Raw genomic sequence first — 17,892 nt, 5'->3', positions numbered from 1 at the left:
ATGCCGAAAGTGTGGACGTGATGGCACAGGAGGCACTGCAGACACAAAGGAATACTCTCAAATTCTCCGCATAGGCATAGCGAATGCGAATGGTGGATAACATTAGGAATTAACGGGCATTGAATGGATTACAATACATTAGAGAAATTATTTGATGTTTCGCCACTCCCTGCGGCGACTTTCGAAGCGTTGTCCAATGTCTCAACAGCTGCAACGACACCAACAGGTTCTCGCTGCAGACTCTTCCAAGATCATATGGTTAGTGCAGAGATGGCTTTTTCGTGTAACGAGCAACCCCCAAGCTGTATTTTACACTGCTTCGACTGCATATTATCTAATGCTGACTATATAGTGTCGGATGAATCTGTAATATTCACATCCCCTATGGCAATCCATTGTTAATACAGCCTCCTGGCGCATCCGGTGGTTAGCGTGTTTTATTAACTTTCCCTTAAATAGCAAAAATACCAAAACTTCCCCTACAAAAAGGCCGTGCAGACGTGGCTGCGCTAACCACCGGAATTAAGAGACGCTGTATTAAACTATTGAAATTTACTTCACCATTAGCCTTTATATGAATCACTAAGGTTTGCGTATGCGTCGTGCATCTTATCACTGCATCATCCTTATTCTCGGCCTCGCTCTTCATTTTAAGGTAGCTGTCCAGGAAGGTGCCAGGACGCAGCAAATCAAGCCATTGGCAAGAAAATTTGAGATTCATCAAGTCTACTTTGAACTTCTCGATACGAAGATAATCCAGATAAACGCCGAAATCCAGTCTTGGCGGAGTCTGAAACATCTAAAACACCGGATATGAGCAAAACTGCCGACGTGTGCATATCGTACTAAGCCACGGACATGTGTTTTGGATTACGGGTAATCGCATGACTCGGAGCGAACGCGCATCAGATCTGCAAGTAAAAGGATCACGATAAATTCCCGCTATCCGGAGTAAGGAAAACAATTGGAGGATGCTCCGGTACACAGCCCCAAGGTGTGAATGAAGATTAGCCTAGTTCTCGGCAATACCACTCTGCGGCGTTGAAGCCTGAAAAAGGCAAACAAACTATGCGTGTTTATGCACGTCCCATTGGTAGTCGCCAAACCAAGAGCACGTTTTTCCACATGTTGATAGATTTATCCTTTCCAATGAGCAGAAGACTTTACAAAAGCTTTTCTGAACCTGTCGAATAAGAGTCCCTAAGCCTATCCAATCTACCTTTAATACCTCAACCAGTTGTATAAATTACACTGTAAAACAAGTGATACTTCTAGCAAAATGCTCTACGCATATACTCTAAAGTCTTATAATTACGGAGACCGATTAGGAATCCGACACATAGAACCAATAAGCCCAAGCACACAAAATTTCAAAATTTTCATTGGAAATAGTGAGAAAAAGCCGATGACATCCCAGCACAAATTATGTACATCACCCTCCAAACAGTTAACCACACGAAGAGTCCATACAAAGCCTCACGCTAATCGCAAACGTCTCGGGTACCAGCGGAGTATCTAGACCATGCTTCGATAGAATCCACATAATGCTTCTTTGAGCGCTTTCCTGTTGAACCAGGAGCGCTGTGAGTGTGCGTGGTCTGGGTCGGTGCGGCAGCGTGCGGGGCGTTGGGGTTGGCTTCCTATCCTTTAACCCGCCGGTTCTGGCTCTCAGCCATCGATAAGAATCAGCCAACCAGAGGCTCTCGTTTGACCTGATTTGTGGGGCCCGTGATGAGAACTGCAGCGACATGAGGTTATTCAAATTTAAGATTTTCTACGTAGATAGATATTTGTAGGCTGGTCCTTGGAGTTAAGCTTGGCCAGGTGTTCCTCCCAGCAGGGCCCCGTCGTGCAGAACGGAATATGGCACACAGAACAGCCAAATCTTGTTCTTTTTGGTCTATTTACATGCTCTATTGATGCCTCGCGTATAGCTCAGCATGGTGTTCATGCACGGTGCAGCTTGGCATTGCACCTCGGCGGGTTAAGGGATAGCACAAGCAATCTACCACTACTAGTAAGTGCTGCTAGTTCTGTAGATCACCAAACACTACAGAGACCTGCGGTCTATCTTCCCGTTTGGTTGCAAGCATTGGTCGGATGCAGTGCTCAAAAAATCCATGTCCTTCTTTATGACTTTCCATAAACCACCACTTACGTGGTCAAGGACCTCGCAAAATATTAGGGGTCCGTACGAAATCTAACCATTTGGTACGCTGAAGCCATGTGAAGTGGCTTCTTTCCTGGCAATGCCGAAGGCGCGAAAGTCGGAAACTGTTCGTCTGTCGATGAGGATAAGCATTTCGACAAATATATGACCCGGGGAAGAAATGTCACTTCCACGGCCGTGTCTTCTGTAGTGCCATCAAGGAGATTTCGAACAAGCTCCGGAGCCCATATATTGCTGACGTACGGGCTGGATTTTCCGTCGAAGTAGTCGGGCTAATCTCAAATCTAGAGGAGCTACTGAAATCAGTGAAAATTATGTCGCTACCCCTGTGGATTACGTTAGAAGGTTTAATGTCTTGCGAATGCATGTACGGAGGCAGCGTTTAGAGGTGACGGCCCCCCCCCGGGGGCCACTAATAAGCCACCAAGACGCCACGTTATCAGCTCTTGGCGTTCCAAATTAGGGACTATATATTAAGGCGTCTATCTTTAACTAGGTTAGTAAGCCTAGTATATAGTATTATAGAAACAGTGCTATTATAAAGGTATTATAGAGCCGGCGTATTACTTATTCCACCCCCCCCCCCCAGCTAACCAAAAGGCCCAATTTTACGGCCGCTCCCCGCTTTCTTTAGGAGATTAGTAATAAGTTTCGTAATAGCAGAATATTTATAAATAAATCGCTAATAGGGGTTAGGAAAACTTAGATATCTCTATAGAATTAAAAGCTTTCCTTTTTAGTAATAGCTTCTACCTAGCTAGGATCTATCGCTACGCCTTTAAGGCTAATAATATATCCTAAAAATTTAACCTTTTATATACTAAACCTATCCTTCTTAAGGTCTGTATATAATTAATATTACTATAACCTACGTAGTATTTCTAGTATATATTAGGTCTAACTTAGTAAAGACCTTAAAACCTACTAAGCGGCCTTTATATATATATATATATCCGTTATATTATACTATATATAATACTACGCATACAGCCTCTGAGCTATAGCGCTATAGCTTTATATATATAAATCCTTCCTAGGTAGCTTAATATAAACTAGTAGCTATATTCTAGTGGTTTATAAACCCCTAGGCTAGGGGTTTATAGCTCCTTAGTAAAACTGTGACGGCTCGAACCATCGAACAAATGTCTCGACAGAGACTTGAACGAATGCTTGCAAGATCAAGCGAACGAATGCTGTATTACGAAGATATTAAGCTAAGGAGCAAGAGAAGGTGGTGAGGCCACGTCTATATACACACGCCAAGTCTTAAGCGAACCCCTGACTAGGTGACGCGCTCCAGCGCCGTCACAAAAACACTAAGTCGCTAGCAACTATTAGGTAATAAGAAAACGGTAGAGAAAACTATATAAAATAAGAAACCTTAATACCTATCCCTATCCTTTATTATACTTTATTTCTATATTTTTGTTTTCTATTATCTGTTTACTAAAAGCCTAATAGAAGTTACCTCCTTCTAGAGATCCTACTATAGTAGTGTAATTTAGCCCCTTAGATTTAATATTTAGATTAAATATAGCTTTAGGAAAGCCTAGGCTTTCTATAGTTATATAAATTAGTTTAGAGCCCTAGAGTCTTTAATAACTTAAATAGGACCGATAGATAGATAGTTTCTTTTAATATACTCCTTTTCTTCTCTCTTTACTAACTACTTATTTACTAACTAATTCCGACTAACTATACTACGACTTCCTATCTCTTAGAGCCTATACCCTTCTATATATTTATAGCGCTCTATATAGGGATAATAACAAGCTCTTTAAATTAGAAGTCTAGTGCAATAAGGGATATTATTGCAGATACCTTAGGTTGCCCTTAGAACAACCCCTAGATGCCCCTTAAATGGTCGCCGGTTACGTACTAGAGGTATATACCTATAGTATATAGTCTCTACAATCCTAGAGGCCTTACTTCCTTAAGGATTTGTCTCTTTTACCAATCTATTTTATCCCTATAATTGTGCCTTATAGCCCCCTATCTATAAAGTCCCCTTATATTTAAATCCTTTCTACTTTATTTAAAAGGGCAGCTAGCTTAAAAACCAGATTATTAATTTATATCTTTTGTTTATAACCACTATTCCCCCTTAAAATCTTATAATAGCCTAAATAGAAACTCTATGGACACCTTATAAAAAGCCGTTACGCTAAAGTAGAAAGGTCCCTTTAATAGTAAGAGATTGCGATAATATAAACCTCTAGGTAAAATAGCTAAATAAGCTTTAATACCCAGATGCGCTAGGGGCTTAAAGACTCTTATATACCTATAGTTACCGCTAAGGAAAATATAAATACCCTTTATAATAGTTATAACGCTACTAAAAAGTAACTAGAGTCCCTTTAGCCCTACCTTGGCTAATTAGAAGATTAAGCGCTAGAGATAACTTTAAAATCTTCCCCTAAGCTAGAAATGCTAAAGGAATATACTAATATATTTAACTAGGGACCTAACCGGAACCCTTCTAGAAGACTGCCAGCCTATAATTAGTATAGTAGTCGTATATAAACTGCTTATAAGCTAAGTAGGTTTACCCCTTTAGGTAATCTAACCTAACTACTAATTTAAGACCCGAGCCTTGTTGGGAAATCTATACTAGCTACTAATATTAATACTACCTTTATAATTAGAGCTTCTCTAAGGCTAAGGTTAGAAAGTTAAGAGCCCTAAACTAATTATCTTTAAGATAGATATTAGAAAGCTACTATAAGGCTCTTAGAAGCTATATAGGAAGAAGTTATTAATAAACATATTAAAACCCTCTAGGGGTAGGTCTAGATTTAGTAGAGCTTAATTTAGGCTAGATAAAATCTTTTATAACCTAGCTAAGGCTAAGGGCTTTTTAAGAGCTATTTAGTATTTACCTAAAGAGGTATAGAAGACCTAGAGTGTTATAGCTTATATAAATACCTCTAAACTAAAGCTTATAGAATACTGCATTATAAAGATACTAAGCTAAGGAGAAGGAAAAGGGGTAGCTAAAACTAATGTAAATAAATATATAGGGTAAGCCGCTAAGGCGCTAGCTTTGGGCGAGCCAATTATAGGTTAGTAGAATATAGTAGAATTTAGCAAGTAACGTGCAATAGCGCTATTACATTACCCCCCTCTTTAAAAGAAAGCCTGCATTTAGGCTTAGTTAGAAATAAGATAGCACTAGGCTTATAAAACGTAAGATTATAAAATATAAGATAAGGCGGAAAGAAAGAAGATATAAGTGCGTCCGGACTAAGTGTTATAGTACGTGCCGACTGTCAAGGTATAATGTACGAGGTGACTGTATATAATTAACAAACGATATTATATGAGGATCTATATAGGAGGTGAGGCGATATATATACACATCGCTTAGGGGTTAGGTCTATACTCGTATTATAACAACACTGAGTCATAATAACGTGTTAGGTTAGTGCCGTGATAGTATATCCCCCTTTAGAAGGCGAGCTTCTATAAGCTAAGTGACGGTAGTAAAAACATAGAAGTAAAAAAAAATAGACTATGTATATCCTCATCCTTCCAGTCCTTAAAGGTTCTCGTCCTTCTAGTCCTTAAAGGTCCTCGTCCTTATAGTCCTCAGACTCTCCTACCTATATCCCTACTACATCGCTCTCCGCTAGTGCTCGTCTCGAGCACTAAATAAAGCTAAAGGCAAAAGGGTAAAACGAAGGAGATAAGAAAAAATTTATCCACGGGGTGTATGGCGGATATTAACACTTAAAAGGCTTAAAGTTGCAGAGATTGAGGTTAAGGCGTAGACTCGAAAGGCTTGGGGTGCGGAGATCGAGATTAAGGCGTAGACTTGAAAGGCTCGGGGGTTACGGAGATCGAGGTTATTGCGTAGACTCAAAAGGCTTGGAGTGCGGAGATCGAGGTTAAAACGTAGATTCTTGTCGCGGTAAACTTAAAGTACTATTTGTGCGAATTTAAAGACGGAGACGGAGACGGAGACGAGACGAGACGAGATCGTAACCTATAGTCTTACACTGTAATTAAGACACGAGGAATATAGCCCGCAGGGTGTCTCCCTGCAGCCGGCTTGAAAACTTAGGACGTAAAGTAAAAGCATAGCTAGATACGGGGACTTGGAGACTAAGATAGAGAAACTATAGCCCGTAGGGTAAACTCTCTGCAGCCGGCTTAGGAAACTTAGGTAGAGACTAAGAAGAGGAACTATAGCCCGTAGGGTGTCTCCCTGCAGCCGGCCTAGGAAACTTAGGTAGATAGAGAAATCGGCTTAGGTACTTAAATAGATTTAATAGAGATTTTACTATGTCGGCATTGACGTAGAATAGGGGTAAGAATCCCGCCTGGGGTAGGGTCGTAGCTTTAGAACGCAGGTAGAAATCCAGGTTATTAATTAAGTACTACTTTATCGCTTTTAGCTTATCTGTTAATTATTAATAGAGGGGGCTATAACTTAGTAACTTATTAGCTTTTAATTAAATCTTATAATTATATATTTAGTAAGGGGGTAATTTATCTAAAGCTACCTTTAAGAATGCATCCTTATAATTTATATAAATAGTAAAAAGAAGGTATTTAACTAGTTCCTTACTAGTTTCCTTAGCTAGATCTTCCTCCCTATTATTAATAATTTAATTAATCTTATATAGGCTTATTATAGAGACCTTATTATCCTTCTGGTATATATTAAAGTGAAACGCTATAGCGCTAATTGCGGTAATATTTATAGTAGGGAAGTTACCTAATAATAGGGGCGTATATAACTTTAGGGACTTCTAGGGTACTAGCGTTATTATTACTCCTTTTAGCTCCTATTATATCTTTTAAAGGTTATCCCTTATATTTTATTAATGCGTTCTTTTTTATACCAGTCAGATCTACGCAATTTAGACGTTGTCTATATTACCACCTATCCCACTTTTATATATAGAGTCCTCTTTAAATAAAGCGCTTTAGGAGAGTATTTTTGTTAGTATAGAGTTCTTCCCAGCTTTACGGCGAGCGTTTTTTAGGTAAAGGCTAGGTTACGGGCCCAGATATCCTACTAGTAGGTAGGGTTAGCCCTTATAGCTAGTATTTTGCGGTTAGTTTAGATTTCCCTAATAAAGGAGGGCAACCTTAGTCTATCCTCCGGCTAAATAAACTATCTTTATTACACGTTTAACTAAATATTAAAATAGGATATCTATTTTTGCCTAAGGATTATATTATAGGACCCTAGGTTTAGGATATAAAAGGGGATACCGTATTAGCGTTGTCCGTTAAAAGTAATATATAACTTTAAGATATAGGTAACGGGCTAACTAGCTTAGCTGTTATAGCCTTTTACCTAGACAGGCTTCTCTAATTAGATAGCTTCTGCATTTAGAAACTTAGCAATATTATTTATATAGGCAGTATTTATAAAGGCGAAGCTATTTACTCTAGTATTAATAAGGGCGGTTATATTAACTCTATATCTATTTTAAGATACTATATATAGAACTATAAAATACTTTCTACCTATTAACTAATTAAGATTAATCTCTTTAAGATTAATAGGGTACCCTAGGGGGGAGTTTTTCTCTAGGGTTCTTCTTTTCCTAACTTATTAGACGTTTTTCCTTCCTCTATCTCCTTAATATTGCCTATATTCTTTAGCTCCAGGTAAAATAAGGTAAAGTAATCTTCCTTTTTATAGTTGTAGCAAGTAGCTAAGATAGGGTTAATTAGAGTACTATAGCGAGTATTAGTTAATAGTATAGTATATAGTTATAACCGCTTTTAGTATAAGAGTAGTTATAGCTTATTTTCCTACTTTAGCTTTTATAGGTATAGCTAATAAGTTCTAATTACTATAGAGTTACTTTTACTAACTAAGGTAGGCGTTAATCCGCTTTAGTTCTAAGTCTAATAATAGGCAATAAGCTGCGAGTTTTTTTATAGGTTGGTAGGTTATTTAAGGTTATAGTAATCTTTTCCTATAGTTGGATTATTAGCTTATTATATAGGTCTAGTTAGTGGTTCTTAAGGGGAACCTAGCCTTCTCTTATAAGGTGTAGGAATTAAGTCTAGAATTTAATAATGGGTTAGTTTGGGTTTATTATTAGGCGATTATAGTTATACTAGGCATCCTATGCTTTATTTAGGTTAATATAAATAACCGCTAAGTGCTATATAATTTTATTAATAAATATAAATCGGATAGGAGACTCGTTCTTAAACTTAGCTTAAAGGTACCGCTAGGCGTCCCTAGTGGTTTAACTAAAGAGGTAAAGTATTTTAGCTTCTTTAGAAAGGAAATAGTTATAGTTAATACGGAGCTTTCCTTATACTTAAATCCTCTAATTCTTAAAAGTAGGGTCTATCCTATTAGATAGTAGTTAGGGGTTAGGGAGCTTAATAGACTTTAATTACTTTATTATTATATCTATACTCCCTAGTATATTATATTTAGTAGAGTAAATAGGTTGGCTAGGGCTTTAGGAAGGGGAAGCTAGGCTATTTTATAAGGCTATAAGGCTTTCTAAGATCTCTTATAGGGTCTCTTATATATTTTTTACTTTAAGATAATTAGCTTTCTAGCTAGCTATAAGGACGCAAATCTACTTATATACATCTATAATGTTATTATTATCTTTAATTTCTAATCCTAATTAGATCTTAGGTTCCTCTTAGGTAAAAGTAGCTCTCTTAAATAAGCTTACTTTAGGTACTATTATTAACTTTCTAGGGTTCGTTAGTATTATACGCTTTAGTTTTAATTCTAGGAGTATAGGTTTAGTCCTATTTAGCTTATAAGGTAGGATATTATCTAGGCCTTCCCAGGTAGTATAGAGTTATTTTAGTGTTTAAGTATAACGCGTTAACGCGTTATTGTAGATAAAGTTTCTTTTAGAGTGGGATATTATTAAGGCCTTTTTAGGCAGTATAGGGTAAGCTTAGTATAATGTTACGGCTTATACAAATGCCTTTAAACTAAAGCTTATAGAATACTGTATTATAAAGATACTAAGCTAAAAAAAAGGAAAAGGGGTTACTAGGACTAATGTAAACAAATATATAGAGTAAGCCGCTAAGGCGCTAGCTTTGGGCGAGCTAATCGTAGGTTAGCAGAATATAGTAGAATTTTGCAGGTAACGTGCAATAGCGCCGTTATACCCTTAAGGATTTATCTCCTCTACAATCTATTTATTCCTATAATTGTGCCTTATAGCCCCCTATTTACAAAGTCCCCTTATATATACAATTATATATTTAAGAGACTATAGTCTCTACCTATATAGTTCTCTTTTTATAGTAAATCTTAGAATATAATTAGAGCTAATTTATTAGGCACCTACTCTATAGTTAGATCTTATTATTATATTTACCTATATACCTAACGCATTAACAAGTTTACTATTATTACGGAACCCCACCATAGGGGCCTCTATAGGAGAGCCCTATGCTCTTATATATACCTTACGTACAGCTTATATCAGCTACGCGTAGGTATATTACCTCCTTACGCCCTTAACCCTTACAATTAATCGCGTAACGTCTTATAGACTCCTTAAATACATACGCTCTATAGCTACTGCCTCCGCCCTATAATATTACATTGCGCCTTTTTACTACCAATACTTAGCCTATAACTAATTCTACATCTTTATAATACTGCAGGCGCTGCCAAAAGTAGCGTGTCTATAAGTTACCCTACTCTATACTTTTATGGAATCTATAATAGTAAGACAATATTCCTTACTAGCTACTATATTAAACCCAAAGAACAATCTAATACCTACACTTAACCTACGCCGCTAATTAACCCTAGGAGAATTTAATTTATTAGCTCTAGCCTTAACTCCTAAGGGGAAGCCTAGTGGCTTAAAAGATTATAACAACCCTAATAAAGTAGATATTAACAATGTCTTATCCTTTATTAACTATATAACTACGGATAAGCAAGCAAAAGGGCTACTACCTATTAAAATTAAAATACGAGACGTTAAGATATTTATAAAAATAGTAGCATAAGAACCTAATAAATACTATTGCTTTCTACAGAACTACTACCTAAAGCTTATATAAGCTAAGATATATACTGCCTAAGATTGCGATATTATCTAAAACCTATAATCTTATAAGGCGCTCGCTAATAATATACGCTAAAAGACTAAAGACGACCTCTGTTACAGACGCTTTAAGTATAATATTACAACTACTAAGAGAGGAGTTAGAAGTAGCTAGTTAGTTAATTAAGGTACGGCCTAGGATAGAATTGGTGGAACTATATAATAAGGAATAGTAACTAAGGTTATATAATATTATACGCAATATACGCAGTGTATAAAGGGAACGTATGTATAATATATATAACACGTATATTACGTATAAAGAGGATTTCTTAAGAGTACGGTTGTGTATTTAAAGGACCACAGTTCCTACCTAGATAGTTCTCTTCCTTATAGTAAATCTTAGAATATAATTAGAGTTAATCTATTAGGCAACTACTCCACGAGTTATATTTATATTGTTAACTATTCTATACCTATATACCTAGCCTATTAACAAGTCTACCGTAGTATTTCCTATAAGGCTTTATTATATATTTACTACTAAGGTTATAGTAAAAGAAGTTAAATAATATGCTATTAAAAGCAGCCGCCACAACGCTGTTAACAGTAGCAACTATATTAGGATTAGGTAATAATACTAGTATAGTAAACACTAACTCTTAGCTAGTTACCGTTAGACAGGTAACGTAGTTCATAAGCGACCCGGTCATATAAGCGACCCGGTCACCCCAAAACCCCACCAAAAAATCCAAAAATCGTCCTTTAATATCTCAACAACGGCTTAATAATAATTTATCAAAATTTATAGCTAGTCTCTCCTACTTATTTTAAGACCTCTATTAAAGTTTTAAAGTAATTTAATAAGCGGTTCTTAAGATATAATAACTAAGCTAAAATTTAAGAGCTAAATCTTAATATATTAATAATGGCTTAACTAATTACTCTAAAACCCTAATAGAGGTCTTAAAGTAAGCATGAGAGTCTAATTATAAATTTTATAATTTATTATTAAGCCGTTGTTGAGATATTAAAGGACGATTTTTGGATTTTTTTGGTGGGGTTTTGGGGTGACCGGGTCGCTTATATGACCGGGTCGCTTGTGAACTACGTTATAGGAAATAGTTAATTAATTAATAAATAATAATAGGATACTTAAAGAAAGGATTAATGGAATTGGGGCAGCTAAGGTTAAGTTACCCTTAATTAAGCAATTCTTAGGGAAGAAGTTAAAACTTAAGGGATTCCTTATATAAATGCACTTTAAGGTTATATAAGAAGAAGTAAAACTAGGAACGCCTATAGATTAAGTCGCTTACGCAGGACTATTCTTAATAGGAAAAGCACTTAAGTAGTTTAAACCTTACCTTATGGAGATATAGGAGTATAGTATAACAACTACTAACTAGGAGGTATAGTATATATTCTTAAGTTAAAACGGGTTCGTAGAATAATTAACTTAAATATTTAGAGACCTAAAGGTAATCACTATAGTAAAAAGAAAGCTTTAAAACCTAGTATAAAGGACTTTAGTAATTAAATATATAACGTAGTTTTAAATATTAGTAATATAGGTTAAATAGAATAATAAGGCGCTTATAGTATAGTATAAGTAAGGACTTAAGGCGAAAGTCTAGAACGTAATTATCCTAATAAAAGATGCAGATACTCTTAGGGAATTAATTAATTAAGTAATTAAGATCAATAATAGGATCTACTAAAGAGAGCAGATTAAGAAGGGTTAGGATAGAGTTCTATAGTTATATAAGGCGTAGGGCATATAACAACAAAGTTATAGTTAGAAACTATAGTATAGCGTAGAGCTAATAGACCTAAGCAGTACTAAAGAAAATAAGAAATAAAATAAATAACTATAGAAACCTAAAGGATAAGGATTAAGTAATTTAAGGTCTAAGGAGTAGAGGCTAAACCAGAAATCTTAGTGGTAGAAGATGTTTAGGCGGACTCTATAGCAAGAAAAATGGTTTAAAGAAAAAGCTGATATAAATTACGGAAAATAAGGTTATTATATTAGAGACTATAAAAGTAGGCAAGGTTATTATATAGTAAAAGAAATGAGACTAGTAGACAATATATATATATAGAGGGACGATATAAGGGATATTATTGCGGACACCTTAAGATGCCCTTAGGATAACCCCCGGACGCCCCTTAAATAGTCGCCGATTACGTGCTAGAGGCACGTGCTTATAGTATATAGTCTTTACAATCCTAGAGGCCTTACCTCCTTAAGGATTTATCTCTCTTACTAATCTATTTTATTCCACAATCATGTCCTTATAGCCCCCTATCTACAAAATCCCCTTATATTTAAATCCTTCCTACTCTCTTTAGAAGGGTAGTCGGCTTTAAGAACCAGATTATTTATTTATATCTTTTTTTAAAAATCTCGCGATAACCTAAATGGAAACTCCATGGGCACCTTATAGAAAGCCGTCGCGGTAAGGTAGAAAAGTCCCTCTAATAGCGAGAGATTGCGATAATATAACCCTTTAGGTAAGATAGCTAAACAAGCCCTAATACCTAGATACTTTAGGAGCTTAAAGACTCTCATATACCTATAGTTACTAGCAACGCTAAGGAAAATACAGACACCCTCTATAACGGTTATAATACTACTAAAAAGTAGCTAGAACCCCTTCGGCCCCACTTAGGCTAATTAAAAAATTAAGCGCTAGAGGTAACTTTAAGATCTTCCCTTAAGCTAAAAATGCTAGAGGAATATATTAATGCGTCTAACTAGGGAACCAACCGGAACCCTCCCGGAAGACCACTAGCCTATAATTAGTATAGTAGTAGTATATAAACTGCTTATAAGCTAAGTAGGCCTACCCCTTTAGGTAATTTAAATTAACTACTAACTTAAGACCTAAGCCTTATTAGGAAGCCTATACTAGCTATTAATACTAACACTACCTCTATAGTAGGAGCTTCTCTAGGCCCGAGTTTAGAAGGTTAAGAGCTCTATATTAATCTCTTTTAAGATAGATATTAAAAAGCTATTATAAGGCTCTCGGAAGCCATGCGGGAGGAAGCCACTAATAAATATATTAGAACTCTTTAAGGGCAAATCTAGATCTAGTAGGGTTTAATCTAAGCTAGGTAAATTCTTTTATAACCTAGTTAAGGCTAAGGGCTTCCTAAAAGCTACTTAGTACTTACCTAAAGAGGTATAGAAGACTTAGAGAGTTATCTACGCTATAAATAAAAAAAGAATATAGACTGACTAGCTAAGGCCTTTAGTAATTTAGAACTCCGCTATAGACCTAATACCCAGCAGTTGGACAATTAGGTTTATAAGGTAAATAACTTCTTTATAATGCTAATAATATAAGATAATACTAAAGAGCGTATACGCTAGATTATTAGTAAGATTAAAAACTAATTACTAAACCAGATCGCACTTAATTAGCTTAATAAAGAGCAAATTACTATATAGCTATAGCTGCAAACCTTTTTAAAAAAAAATAGACTTAAGATCCGTATATTATATAATATAATAATATAGAGCTATTCTAGAATAGGATATAGCTAAACCGCTATAACTTCTGCCAGTTTATAAACTTTATAGAAACTTATACTTAGTAGATAAATTTAGAGCCCTTTAAAAATAAGGACGGTAGCATCTATAAGAAGGAGAAGATCGGGTTTATTTAGGCTAGAATTAAGCTAGCAATTTATAACAAAATAAAGCGCGTAGGAGCCCTACTGCGGATTACCATATATATAGATTTTAAATAAGTAGTTTTAAATGCTAAAGATATAGTAAGGAGCCAGACCTCTTCTAGTAGGAAGTTGGAGGGTTACTAAAGGCGCGGGCACTCTAGTAGTAATGTAGGGCGGACTTAACCTTTAAGGAAGCCGTTCTTAAAGAGAACTTTAAAAGGGTTAAAGTTAGAAACCTTAAATAACGGGAAAGACTCTTAGGGTTAACCTAATACCTATTTAGCGTCTTTATAAGAATACTTTAAGAAGTTAAGAGAAAACTCTAGAGGTAAATCCCATAAAAAAAATAAGTAGGGTAATAACTGTACTAATAATCTAAAAAAAAAAAGCCCTAGTCGCGGATCTCTTCTAGCTGTAACTAGGGTAAGATATAGAAGGAAAAACTCTTCGTATTGCTATTAAGCTAGAAATAACACTTCCTATAGGTAAGGTACGTTAGTTCTAAGCATTATATAATAGTGGCGCTAAAATTAATTTTATATAATATAATTTGGTAAAAGAGTATAAACTTATTCTATTGTAAAGGTAGCGGAAACCTACTATAGGCTTCCTAAATAAGCATTGGATTAAACTATATAGTACCTATAAGCTTATAGTATTAGCGGCTAATATATATAACCGCACTAAGGTGGTTAGCCCGCAACCCTTTTAGGCGGCTAACTTTATAGGTTATAACCTTATTCTTAGATACCCTTAGCTTATAGAAGTAGATTCTAAGATACGCTTTAAGACTAGAGCCTTTAAATAGTGGAACAATAAAGATTTAAAAGGGCGTATATTACTAATAAGCCTAAAGGACATCCTAGAGAATATAGCCCTAGGTAAAATAGTGTACACTTTATACCTAAAGGAGTATTAGATCTAACCCCTATTTAATAATAAAATAGGTATAAAGCCTAGTATAGGTAATAACCCCTTTATAATAAAGACCTTATAGGAATTATTAGATAGGTTACGGAGATATTATAGGGAGGCAGTAATCTTAAGGATTTTATAAAATACTTTAACCGTTATAGGTTACTCTGGCTTAAGTAATATATAGAGAGTATACTACGGCACCTTAAGTATCACGTTAAGGATTTCCCTACTCTCTACTAGCTACTGTATAAAATGGTATAATATACGGTGGCAACTATATATAAGCAACTACTATAGCGTATAATGCTGCCCGCGAGTATCTTAAGGGAGCTCTAGAACCTACTTAATAATAATATAAAGAATAAACGTAACCCTAATTTGTTAAATATTCTAGTAGGCCTAAGGGACTTACTAAGGGTATTTTTGGATAGAAGAGCTAAAGTCCTACTATAGAACTTGGAGTACAATTATATAATTAATTTAGAAGAAGGTAAATAACTGCTAAACCTTCCTATCTACAACCTCTCGCGTAAAGAGCTTAAGATCCTATAGAAGTACCTTAATAGCTTACTGGAAAAGAGATAGATCTAGCCTAATAAGTTGCCGGCAGGCGCGCCGATTCTCTTTATCCTAAAACTAAATAGAACTGTAAGGCTATACGTAGACTATTGCGGTCTTAATAAGATTACAATTAAGAACTGTTACCTATTACTACTAGTTAGTAAAATACTGGATTAACTATTTAGAGCGAAGATCTTTATAAAGCTAAATTTATAAGACGCCTATTATAGGCTCCGTATTAAAGAAGGGGATAAGTAAAAGACCGCTTTTAAAACTTAATACAGCCACTTTAAATATCTAGTAATGCCTTTTAGGCTAGCTAATACGCCTATAACATTCCAATTATATTGTTATAGAACCCCACCATAGGGGCCTCTATAGGAGAACCCCGTGCTCTCGCGTACACCTTACGTATAGCTTATGTCAGCTACGCGTAGGTATATTACCTCCTTACGCCCTTAACCCTTACGATTGATCGCGTAATGTCTTGTAAACTCCTTAAATACATACGCTCTATAGCCACTGCCCTACGTCCTATAACATTACGTTGCGCCTTTTTTTATTACCAACACTTAGCCTATAACCAATTCTATATCCCTATAATACTGTAGGCGTTGCTAGAAGCAGCGTGTCTACGAGTTACCCTACTCTATACTTCTAAGGAACCCATAATAGTAAGACAATATTTCTTACTAGCCATTATATCAAACCTAAAAAATAATCCAATACCTATACTTAACCTACGCCGCCGATCAACCCTAGAAGAATTTAACTTATTAGCCCTAGCCTTAACCCCTAAGGGGAAGCCTAGTGGCTTAAAAGATTATGATAACCTTAATAAGGTAGACATTAATAATATCTTATCCTTTATTAACTATATAACTACGAATAAGTAAGTAAAAGAGCTACTACCTATTAAAATTAAAATATAAGACGCCGAGATATTTATAAAAATAGTAGTATAAGAACCTAATAAATACTACTGCCTTCTATAGAACTACCACCTAAAGCTTACATAAGCTGAAATGCGTACTACCTAAGATTATAATATTATCCAAGACCTATAAGCTTATAAGGCGCTCGCCGATAACACATGCTAAGAGATTAAAGATAACCCTTACGTGTCTAAACGCGACGTCTAATGGTTAAAAAAAGGCTAAGATTGTACTTATTGCTACGGTTACTAAAAAAGACGGCATAATTAAATACCTATAATCTTAGCTTAATAAGCACATTTATAATAACGCTAGACACCTCTTTACTACATATAACGCCACTTAAGTCTTTACGCCCCCGACAACTTTACCTACTTAACGCTTAATAGAGGGTTAGCGCTAAGCAGCTTTACCTAACGGGAACCCCTAATAAAGTAGCAATAATAAAAACTATAATAATTAAACCTAAGCTGCTACTATAGGGTCTAATATACGTTACCCTAACCCCCTAGTTTTTTGGGGAGACTGTAAGGAATATAGCTACTAGAAGATATAAATCTGCAAGAAACTAACTTAGAGTGCCTACCTTTTTCCTACGGAAGACACTAAGATTGGNTATATTATTAGGCGAATAAAGGGTATACTATTTAATAGACTCTTCGCCTAATAGGAGACTAATAGCCCCTAAAAGTAGCAGTCCTACTAAAAAGTCTTTAATAATCTTAACCTAATATACCGCGACTATAACCTATTAGCTACTAGCTAAGCTAAACTATATGCCCTAAAGATAAACCCTACTAAATTATTTAATAAATTTTATATTAAATTCTAGGAATATACTAAAGCCCTTACCCAAGACAATACTAAAGACTAAAAGGACCTCCTTAAAAAAGTTACTTATTACCTTAGTTACGCAGCCGCCAGCTATAACTATAATAATATTTATAATATAGTAGTAGCTTTACGGAAGATTAAACGACAACTAAATTAGATTACTACTACTAACTTTTACCTAAAGACCTCTCTATAGGGGCCTTCTAGGCCTACTAAACCTATATATACTAAGCCACTAATACCTACTACCTTAAGTGCTACCGGAGCCAATATTAATTTCTTTATACTAACCTTTCTATAAAAACTCCTAGATAGAGAGCGTGAGCTACTTCGGAAATTAGGACGCTGCTATAGATACCGTTAAAAAGGCTGCTATTATAATAACCTAAACTGCCTAATAGCTAGGTTTGGTAGCTGCCGCCTAATACCTAGCCTAATACCCTAAACACTAAATATATTATTATATACCACTACTATATAGAAGATTACCTATATAGTATAACTTTACCTAGATATAAATAGGCACTAGGAAGAACTCTAGGCCTATATTATACCACTTACTAACTACCTTATTATCCTTAGAATAAACTAGCTTAAATAACCCCACCATTAACTAGAAGAAGAAAGAAGTAACCTTTAACTCTAAATACTATAGAGAGACTTGCCTAGGGTATAGCCTAGCTACCTCTATTTACTCCCTAGGATATTAACCTATAAAACCTCTTATTACCTTACCTATAACTAACTACCACTATATAAGTGCCCTGTCCTT

At 35.4% G+C, this 17,892-nt stretch overlaps 1 protein-coding gene across 1 annotated transcript; it reads right to left on the bottom strand.

Annotated features, from left to right (window-relative positions):
- Positions 1-5,686: 5,686 nt before the first annotated feature.
- K441DRAFT_657821 (uncharacterized protein) lies at positions 5,687-6,460 on the bottom strand (the record flags this gene model as incomplete). Its single annotated transcript, XM_067648243.1, is given in 3 exon segments — positions 5,687-6,083; positions 6,146-6,420; positions 6,431-6,460. A coding segment is annotated over 1 exon segment (216 nt), but the record flags the coding sequence as incomplete, so codon positions are not given.
- Positions 6,461-17,892: the final 11,432 nt, after the last annotated feature.

The sequence above is a fragment of the Cenococcum geophilum genome, assembly GCF_001692895.1.
Source record: "Cenococcum geophilum 1.58 unplaced genomic scaffold K441scaffold_15, whole genome shotgun sequence".
Classification (NCBI taxonomy): domain Eukaryota; kingdom Fungi; phylum Ascomycota; class Dothideomycetes; order Gloniales; family Gloniaceae; genus Cenococcum; species Cenococcum geophilum.
The sequence above is the reverse complement of the archived record's forward strand: the minus strand, read 5'-3'. Positions and strand labels throughout refer to the sequence as shown.